Genomic DNA, 10,954 nt, shown 5'->3' on the forward strand with positions numbered 1-10,954 from the left:
GCTTCTGGATGTGAAGGAGCGTGTGATCTGCTACCCTTCCTCCTAGGATGCAGTGCCGGTACCAGAGCAGCTGATTGCCAGACCCAGGGGCGGACTGACCATTCAGGCACTGCCTGAAGGCCCACGGCCAGGAGGGAGCCCGTCACCGACCCCCATCCCCCACCAGGGGCAGATTAGGATAGGGTTGATTGGAGCACAAGCTGGAGCCTGGCTGTTAGATTTACATTTGATGACAGAAGGAGAGGGGATGTGGGGAAGAGTGGGATCAGAAGGGAAATGTGGGAGCAGAGGGGATGTGGGGAGAGTGGGAGCAGGGGGAGATGTGGAAGCAGAGGGGAGATGTGGGAGGATAAGGGATACGGGGGGAGAGGGAGGGTAGAGGGGAGATGTGGAAGGAGAGGGGATGTGGGGGAGAGTGGGAGCAGATGGGTGTTGAGGGTCACAGGTGGTCTCTTCACTGGCAGATCGGGGGTAATAATAGATGGGGATGGATTTAGCTAATCAAATAATGTGCTATAAACAGGCAGGTTGGGTTCAACTGCAGTGTGCTTTTTCATCTGCACAGTGTAAATACCTTTGTCACATTTGTGGTCGGTGTGAATACCTACAGTATAACATTGCTGCTGAGTGTGAGTAGCTCCATTACATTGCTGGTCAGTGTGAATACCTCTGTTACATTGGTGGTCAGTGTGAATACCTTCGTTACATTGCTGGTCAGTGTGAATATCTCTCTTACATTGGTGGTCAGTGTGAATACCTCTGTTACATTGGTGGTCAGTGTGAATACCTCTGTTACATTGGTGGTCAGTGTGAATACCTCTGTTACATTGGTGGTCAGTGTTAATACTTCCATTACATTGGTGACCAGTGTGAATATCTCTGTTACATTGGTGATCAATGTGAATACCTCCGTTACATTGGCTGTCAGTGTGAATATCTCTGTTACATTGCTGGTGAGTGAGAATACATCCGTTACATTGGTGGCCAGTGTAAGGCCTCCTAATTTTATTACACAGGATTTTTGCCACCTTCAGCCCATCAGCAGCCACAACAGATGTCGCAGGACTCAATAGTCCATTCCGTGTCACATGATGTTTTCTATATATTATATATAAAATGTGCATGCAAGTGTAATTGGTCGATTCTACAACTGACAAATTTGCAAGCAAAAAAGCAAGTGAAAAGTTTAATTTAATCTTCCAGTTTGCTTTATTTATGTAATTTGGGGTTCAGTGAAAAAGCCTGTTTATTCTGTGTGCTTAAGAGAAGCAGTTCCAGCCATCACATTAGGGGTGAGTTAATTAAATGTTTCACCAAATATATCAAGCTAATTTAAAGGTTGATCATTTTGTATGGCCCACGAATGATGTCATAAATATCCAAATGGCCCTTGGCAGGAAAAAGGTTCCCCTCCCCTGATGTAGGGCATTTGGCTTTGTAGGTTGAGGTATCTAGAGTTCACTAGGGCATTTGGCTTTGTAGGTTCCAAGTAACTAGAGCCCACGTAGGGCATTTCAGCTTTGTAGGTCAAGGTAACTAGAGTTCATGAAGGACATTTGGCTTTGTAGAGTTGAAGTAACTAAAGCTCATGTAGGGCATTTAGCTTTGTAAGTCAAGGTAACTAGAGTTCATGCAGGACATTTGGCTTTGTAGGTCGAAGTAACTAAAGTTCATGTAGGGCATTCCAGCTTTGAAGGTTAAGGTAACTAGCATTCAATGACAGAAAGGCATAAACATATTTTCTGGAATTGGTTTAAGGAACAATAGCTTCAATGCCAAGACAGCTGTCCTCTAATCTTGATATGCTGGAGACTTATAAAGACAAGAATAATCTACTGTGCTTGGCACAATCTAATACAAGTACAGGGTGGCATTATCAGATTTTTGGAGGGAAGGAGCATTATTTTTACAATAGAATAATAAATCTCCAATAGTGGGTCTCCTATATTGTATCATATATTAATGACCTCATGTCCCCTTTAAGGTAGATCCCTGCTTCCCTAGGCTTTTGGACACCTTGTTTGAATCTGCTACAAATCCACAGTGATTCTAAGATGACACTATGAATTACATTATGGACACTTGCTGATCCCATGACGTCCTCCACATCCGTTGATTGAATTGTTGGCACTTGCAGGGAGGTGAGGGAACACATACTGGGTTCCCTCACCTCTCGATCCTGTCACGGCTCTCTGCCTTGACAGGGGGAGGGGTTGGATTCCCCTCTCCCCGCTCCGATCTGCCAGCGCTGACTGGCGGAACAGACGGGGGAGGGGGCGGGTACAGCTGGATCTGCCTCTAGATAGGCAGAGCCAGCTGTCACTCACGCAGCTGGGCGGATCCTGTCATCTAAGTCGGGATCCGCTCCAGGTGCGGCGTCTCAGTATACCGCGAGCTGTAGCTTGCGGTATACTGAGCTTAAGGTAACGGGAGGACGCTAGTTTGTGTCCTCCCGTTACCCTAAGGAGAACTATGGGGAAAAACACTGACCCCATAGTTCTCCTTTAAAGCATCACCACTAAAAATGAATCGTTTAGATACATATTTATTCTAAGTTGAAGTAGAAGACTTTATCGCAAAGCCAATGCATTTTGGGGGTCACAGGGTGTCCCCTTCATCAGGGCATTAAGGGAGGTAGTAACTACCAGAAAACTGTGTGTTTTTTTAACCAGGCTGTTTGTTTATTTGTTAGAACACAGAGTCTCTCAGCAGCTGGTTTAAGCAGCAACCTGTCTTCCTGTACAAGCACACCTTATTACTTCTCCTCAAAGAAGAGTGCTTACCCTTCCAGACTTCATTCTCCACCTGAGCTGGACTTGTAAGTTCTATGCTTAGTGATAGATAGCTTATTTTGCCACACCACTCTGAACCCCTTCGGGACTTTTTCAGCTTGAGCTCCAGGGGACAACGTGTGACGATACCTGTAGAGAAAATAAATTGGTATCACAAAGTTATTTAGGAATATACAGTATAACTTGCATTGAAATGCAAAGGGTTAGTGCAGTTTGTGCTTCCCCTTTGATAAGGCTGTACTATGCTGCAATCTGATTTAGATGAGGGGTTTTTGGTTCCCTTTAGTCTACCTTTTCATAACCTGACTGATTATACTTTCTCATTGCTCCCCCAAGCCCTACCCCATATGGTTTTTATGCACCGCACTGATGGTGGCCTACAATATCTGAAACAGCTGCTTGCAGTGTGTAATAGATACATAGTAGGCCAGAAGGCAAAGAGTAATGGTTTGCATGGCTCCGCCCCAAATGCTAAAATGAAGATGATTTTTTTTGGGGGGGGGGATTTGTTATGGAAATGAGGCACATGGCTACCTTCTGTTCTAAGTAAGCTCTACTGTACTTTACATGAAGAATTTTTTGGCTTCATTTAGCTCACCTCACCACGATATGTTTGGTTATACTTTCACATTTCTTTAGAGAGGTTGCAAGTTTATAAACTATTTTGTTATAATATTTTGTCCTTTATTTATTTATATTCTTTATTTTAGAAACAAAATATTAATAGAAGATTCTCCTTTACTATATAGTGTGCAGGGCATGCTGGATCTCCTAATAAGCAAGCCCAACACTAGTTCTGCATATGATGACTGTTGCTGCATATTAAAAGGAATATAGATGGGGACTGTCTCTGTTAGGAGACAAGGGGATATTCCTCCTTTAAGTCATTTTGCTGTGTGTGTGCGTGTGTGTGCGTAACCCGATGTCCACTTAATCAGGTCTGTTCATCTGAACGTGACTCTCAGACTACGCACCCTACAAAATTCATATCCTGGGTCTCTCACAATGCTACACTATGGTGGTAAGGTATCTTTCTGTCTTTGGGACCAGCCGCAGTTCTTGCCCTGCAGAACGGTCAATACCACTGTGGGATAACGAGCACTACCGACCAACGGAGGGGATCGTCGTAACTTCCTGAGGTCTCAAAAATGTTCTCATTGTTTAAAACAAATCTCAAAATCAGAAGCATCGCCTGCTATTACTGGGTCACATGCGACCACCTGTATACAGAGAACATCCATGTAGGGGCTGTATTGGTGGAAGTTAATTAACCTGCCTGCATGTTTTTGGCTTACTGGAAAAAATGGATATAAATATAACACAAATGATACCAATAGATAGGAATTCCTTACCGCTGCCTCTGGGGAGACACACTCCGGACAAAGCCTCCAATACAGAACTTTTCCCAGAGCTCTGATCACCAATGACCGCGATCGCTGGTAAGGCCAGGTCCTTCTCCACCCCCAGCGCCCGCAGTGAATCAATGAGGTCGATACAGGGGCGGATCTGATATTCATATTGCTGATCTAAAACATTATCCGACTGTTCCTTGAAGAGAACAAAAGAATATGAAGAAGATTCTCATTTACAGATAGCAGGAGTTCATACATTTCAACTTCTGGGTTAACAATCAATCATCTTCAACACTACAGAACAAATCCAGTTAAAGGAGCTGTAAAGCATATATTATGTTATACCATCACCATTGTAATAGGAATACTATACTGTAGTTGCTTTTGATAATGCAATTAAAGGTTACTTGAAAATATATGTAGTGAGTGCTGCCTTACATCTGCCTATCACTTTCAACAACTTCCTGGATTCCCAGTGTGCTTTGTGTCTCTTTTCCTGGTGCTTGATGTGATGCAATCTCGATTTCTCAAGACTACATATCCCATCATGCATTGCTTGCAGCAGGCAATGATAAGGTTACATTGCTCAGATGTTGTCATGCTTCAGAAGGCAGGCCCTGTGAGAGTGGTGACACAAGGAAGTGCATATTCACAGGGCTGAGTGAAATTGTAGTACACTATATTGCCAAAAGTATTGGGACACCGGCCTTTACACACACATGAACTTTAATGGCATCCCAGTCTTAGTCCGTAGGGTTCAATATTGAGATGGCCCAACCCTTGCAGCTATAACAGCTTCAACTCTTCTGGGAAGGCGTCCACAAGGTTTAGGAGTGTGTCTATGGGAATGTTTGACCATTCTTCCAGAAGCGCATTTGTGAGGTCAGGTACTGATATTGGACGGGAAGGCCGGGCTTGCAGTCTCCGCTCTAATTCATCTCAAAGGTGTTCTATCGGGTTGAGGTCAGGACTCTGCAGGCCAGTCAAGTTCCTCCACCCCAAACTCGCTCATCCATATCTTTATGGACCTTGCTTTGTGCACTGGTGCACAGTCATGTTGGAACAGGAAGGGGCCATCCCCAAACTGTTCCCACAAGGTTGGGAGCATGAAATTGTCCAAAATGTCTTGGTATGCTGATGCCTTAAGAGTTCCCTTCACTGGAACTAAGGGGCCAAGCCCAACCCCTGAAAAACAACCCCACACCATAATCCCCCCTCCACCAAACTTTACACTTGGCACAATGCAGTCAGGCAAGTACCGTTCTCCTGGCAACCGCCAAACCCAGACACGTCCATCGGATTGCCAGACAGAGAAGCGTGATTGGTCACTCCAGAGAACACGTCTCCCCTTCTCTAGAGTCCAGTGGCGGCGCGCTTTACACCACTGCATCCCACGCTTTGCATTACACTTGGTGATGTAAGGCATGGATGCAGCTGCTCGGCCATGGAAACCCATTCCATGAAGCTCTCTACGCACTGTTGTTGTGCCAATCTGAAGGCCACACAAAGTTTGGAGGTCTGTAGCTATTGACTCTACAGACAGTTGGCGACTTCTGCGCACTGTGTGCTTCAGCTGACCCCGCTCTGTCATTTTACGTGGCCTACCACTTTGTGGCTGAGTTGCTGTTGTTCCCAGTTGCTTCCACTTTGTTATAATCCCACTAACAGGTGACCGTGGAATATTTAGTAGCCAGGAAATGTCACGGATGGACTTATTGCACAGGTGGCAACCTATCACGGTACCACGCTTGAATTCACTGAGCTCCTGAGAGCGACCCATTCTTTCACAAATGTTTGTAGAAGCGTCTGCATGCCTAGGTGCTTGATTTTATACAACTGTGGCCATGGAGGTGATTGGAACACCTGAATCCAATGATTTGGAGCGGTGTCCCAATACTTTTGGCAACATAGTGTACATCCTTTGGGCGTCTTCAATAAGTACGTTTACAAACTTCTATATGGAAATGGTTATTAGGAGTGGGATAGAACTTATGGAAATTCAATATAGCAACAACTATTAATTTTTTTCATTTTTGACCATAGATACCCTTTAAATGTGAAAAACTATGATTAGCTCTACTATAACCTGGACAATGTAAACCTACACAATACCCCTTTCCTTATGGACCCCACAGGGGTAGCATGGTTAGCTGTGACTATGTCCTTAAATCTATCCTGATGTGAATAGTATTTGCAAATCCACATTCATCACCCACTTGGTTTCTGCAAGTTGTAATAGGGTTAGCCACCATTAAAAATATGGCACCTATCCTGCCACAGCCAATATTATTTCTATTACATTGTTATGTATTCCAGTGTATTTTATTATGTTATGGTATATTCCTGACATCTAGTGGTAGAATAGTGCTACTACAACTTATTTTTCTTTACACATTTGGTATTTCCCACTGTCCTCCCCTCCTGTTTAGTGTCAGTTGGCATAGTCTTAGATAGACTCTTCCTGCTTCTTCCATGTTCCCTCATTGCAGAGTCACACGTCAGCTCTATTGAACTGAGTAATGCTGAATGCTCCTGATCTTCTCCCTGCAGGGAGCGGTGAGTGTCAGTCACGGCTCCCAGCAGGGGTTCCCCTCTCCGATCCTCCAGCGCTCATTGGAGGAAAAGACAGGGGAGGGGGCGGGCACAGCTGGCTGTGACTCCAGAGAGGCAGAGCCAGTTGTCAATCAGGCAATTTGGGTTGTATCAGAAAATATTGTCAGGATCAGTCCTGTAGCCCGCTATATGCTAAATTTTGGGTCAGAGGAGGACATAGTAAATGTCATCCTGTGACCCGAAAGAGTACTCTGGGCAAAAAAGCTGGGGCTATAGTACTCTTAAAAACATAATCTCACAATTACATTGGAGTAAATTGGAAGTTATATGTGTACATACCATTGGGTCATCATCAGTCAGCTGTGATGCCAGTCCAAAGCAGAAATCTGAAATTTCAAACAAAAATCTTTAACGGCTCAGTATTTACCAAAATTATGATAGAATAAAGTTTTCTGGACTGAGGGGTTTATTCTAGAGTGTCAGGATGGAGCAGAAAACATTTTGCTTAGCACTGCCCTCACGTTTAATGAACTCTACAGACCTTTTCATAGATCTGCTTTGAGAAGGAGAAAATAAAGAAGTGCAAAATCTGGACATGCAACAGGCAGATCTGTCTACTCTGATGAACATATGCACCATCATTAAAAATAGGGATGTACCGTACTTGGTACAAGTACACGTACAGATACTTTTCCAGCTCCAAGACTAGACTAGAGAAAAACTCAAACGTTAGGAGGCAGCTGTCATTTGTAAGGAGCACACGGAGCTCCTGGGATCCGTTCATCTCGGTTTTAATGTATGATTTTGTTTTTATAGACATACTGTATATTAGAGATGTACCGATACCAGTTTTGCAAGTACTGATACTTCAGCACCCTGCCAGCCCCTCCCATCTGCCTGCATTGCATATTTCTCTATGCACAGATAAAATAAGGTACAGGTGAAACTCGAATAATTAGAATATTGTGCAAAAGTAATTGCAGTAAGTGCTGCAAAAGGGGCCCAAACCAAGTACTGAGTACATATGCATGCTCGTACTTTTCAGAGGTCCGATATTGTTCTATGTACAATCCTTGTTTTATTGATTGCATGTAATAATCTACTTTTTTGAGGTTGTGGATTTGGGGTTCTTGGGGTTTTCATGAGCTGTAAGCCATAATCATCACAATTATGACAAATCACGGCTTGAATTATCTTGCTTTGCATGTAATGAGTCTATCTCATATATTAGTTTCACCTTTTAAGTTGCATTAGTGAAATAAATGAACTTTGCACGATATTCTAATTATTCGAGTTTCACCTGTATGTAACGAATACGGAAAGGTTTTTGGTTTTTTTATTTCATTAGTATGCTGTTGAAGGTCAAGAGGGAGGAACCAGGAAAGGAAAATAGTACAACTGGCATCATTATTACTTTTTAGATGATCTTTATACTGTAACTACAATGAAAAAAGCATGCTGGATTGGTGCAGAAAATCACCTTTTTGTAACTGGTATAAAATAAAGCTTACAGATTGTAAATGTTCAATAGGCTGGTCAACATACAAGTCCCATAAGATATCCAGCAATCTTTCTGTGACGGTGGTCATACAATCCTCTTGTGGCAGCAAAGGAGTCCCTGTACATCAGCCATACATCAGCTGGCTTCAGTTCAGTCGAACATGCTCAGCATGAACGGCTGAGCCGAAGTGAAGGAGCGGCTCGACTCAGCTGATTCAACATCTGGATCGGCTGAGCTGAACCTCCGGCAGTTCTCTCGATGCCATTCGCCGCTATTCTCATAGGGGCCGAACGGCAGTGAGTGAATAGCCGAATGCCGCTGAATGGCATTCGACTCGGTTATTCTGCTTGCTACCTCCGAGGTAGTGAGCAGAATAATAACAAAACAGCGTGGGGTCCCCCTCCCGATCCATACCAGACACTTTAGGGGGGACCCCAAGTAAAACAAGAAAAAATGCGTAGGATTTCCCCCAAAGTCATAACAGGCCCTTTAGGTCTGGTAGGAGTTTAAGGAACCACACCCCCATAAAGCATATGGGGGAAAAACAAATTCCTAACCCGACCCTTAATCCGAGCTCAGGCCTGGTAGAGCAGGAAAGGGGGGAGAGGAGCGAGTGCCCCCCACCCCCACCCCACTGCCATACCAGGCTAAATGCCTTAGGCACTGGGACAAGTGCCTCTTCTCCACAAGTCCTGGGGCGTTGGTTTTGGGGGTCTGCGGGCAGGGGGGATTTTTGCATTGGGGCACCCCCTTTAATAAAGGGGCACCCAGATGCTGCCCCCCTTGTGAATGAGTAAGGGGTAATCATTCACTAAAAGGTTAACAATATAAATAAAAAAAACACTTTTGAAAAAGTCCTTTAACTGAAAAAAACACAACAAAGGTTTTTGACAAGTCCTTTAATAGAAATGACGATGGCGACTCTCCGAAATCAAAAAAATCCCGATGCCCGCTCACCTGTATGACAGCTGGCGGCAAAAAGTAAACAAATGAGCAGAGCTAGTGGTGACATCACAGCTGGCTCCGCCTATTTGTTTTGATTTGGCCGCCACCTGTCATATGGGTCGGCCAAATCAAGACACCTGGGTGGAGTCAGATGTGATGTCACAGCTGGCTCCGCCCAATTGTTGGCATTCAAGCGTCCTTAGGTCATTTGAGGACACTGGGCTGTCAATGAATGACAACAACTGGGCGCCTTTGGTTGAACCTGATAGGCCATAGGCAGAGGAGTCATTGTATGGTCAAATAGGAGCAGTATAGGGCTCTGGTTCTGGTTGGCCCCTGGACTAATCACACATACTTGCAGCACCAAGTCTCCTTACCTTTGCGAATCAATGACGGATCAAGGGAAAACCCACAAGGTTTCATGTTGGAGTTTGGCGACTTGATGAGAAAAAGAAAAAAAAAGTATAAGGAATTAGAATACGAATCATGTTATTGGTTGTTACGTGGTAGGAGGAATGAATAATGAGAAGCTGTTCAAGAGTAGTGTCATTATGTATATATAAAGAGGACCTGTCACCTGCACCACACATAAAGGGTAAGCTATTTAAGGAGCATAGGCAATGCTTATGGGGTGTGCCTGGGCACGCCCTAATCGCAACACCGAAACAGCAGGCACCGTGTTTTACTCACTGTATAGTGTATGCCCAGCCCAAGGGTCACCATACACATTGCAATCTGACCATACAATCTTTACACAATCAACTATAGATTTATCAAAACAACGTAATAGGACAAACCAATCCATTCAGCTAGCATCCAATCAGGCCGGCCCTTGCCATACATAGTTAATGGTAGTTCTGAAGGAGATTGTCCAATCAGATTGTACAGTGTATGACAAGCCCAAGATGCAGTAAGAAAATACTGTGACAATTTTTTTAGTAAAGAAGGTGTTAATGAAACAGAGAGAGGCTTATATTCCAATAGTCATACCAGCTGGGTCTTCGGAAGACGCCTGGTTAGACGATCAGAGTCCTTTTTGACGCGACGTTGCCGAACGTTCATTATACTGGCTATCAGGTCGCCTGCTTCCTATTGTCACAATGTTGCACCTAGCGTGAGAAGTCAATGGGTTAAATCCTAGAATTCTAGTGACTTCTTTATGACTTTAAGAAGAACTCCAGGTATGCAAAAAGTTAACATTGTAACGTTATCATTGCTTGGTGGAAGTAATGCATGATGGGATACGTAGTCTTGAGAAATCAAGATTGCATCACATCAGGCAGCAGGGAAAGAGACTCAATGCACACTGCGGGTCCAGGAAGTTGGTGAAAGTGATGGGCAGACGGAAGGCAGCGCTCACTACATAAAAGGGATTTTATCGAGTCAGATTTGATTGTATCAGACACAACTATTACAATGCCGATGTCATAACAGGAGAGGATATGCTGGGACTTGAGAACTAATGTAACTGGTTTGGATCTGCGGGTGCTCAGCAAGTTCTCACAAATGGCTTTATTCTGTACAGATGACTTCGGTTACGCTGCAGTGGTCCCGGGGTGAAAAGAGTATGCAAAATGGACTGTCCTTGGCCAAGTAGCTTATAAAGCTGGTGTAGGGGCAAAGCTTGGCATCAACGCCATACATAGCAGGGTTATGCACTGAAGGGGGAAGAGTTGGAGAAGGGAACAATCTAGGACAACATAGCTCAACTGGAATTGGAGAATTTTTCCACATAAGCTATGTTGTCCTAGATTGTTCCCTTCTCCGGCCTTCTCCAAACCCTTCCCCCTTCAGTGAATAGACCTGTTGGA

General features: G+C 44.2%; 1 protein-coding gene across 1 annotated transcript in view; it reads right to left on the reverse strand.

Annotated features, from left to right (window-relative positions):
* The window catches only part of LOC108787801 (interferon-induced GTP-binding protein Mx-like), a 32,716-nt gene extending 22,511 nt beyond the window's left edge, over positions 1-10,205 (reverse strand). Inside the window, exons 1-5 of the mRNA XM_018557446.1 lie at positions 10,134-10,205; positions 9,521-9,581; positions 7,037-7,083; positions 4,145-4,340; positions 2,784-2,921 (exon numbers count right to left, since the gene is read on the reverse strand). Of these exons, the coding sequence (XP_018412948.1) occupies positions 2,784-2,921; positions 4,145-4,340; positions 7,037-7,083; positions 9,521-9,581; positions 10,134-10,205 (514 nt within the window). The remainder of the gene's footprint in view (positions 1-2,783; positions 2,922-4,144; positions 4,341-7,036; positions 7,084-9,520; positions 9,582-10,133) is intronic.
* Positions 10,206-10,954: the final 749 nt, after the last annotated feature.

Source organism: Nanorana parkeri, unplaced genomic scaffold, assembly GCF_000935625.1.
Source record: "Nanorana parkeri isolate BGI_ZX_2015 unplaced genomic scaffold, ASM93562v1 scaffold284, whole genome shotgun sequence".
In the NCBI taxonomy this organism is placed as follows: domain Eukaryota; kingdom Metazoa; phylum Chordata; class Amphibia; order Anura; family Dicroglossidae; genus Nanorana; species Nanorana parkeri.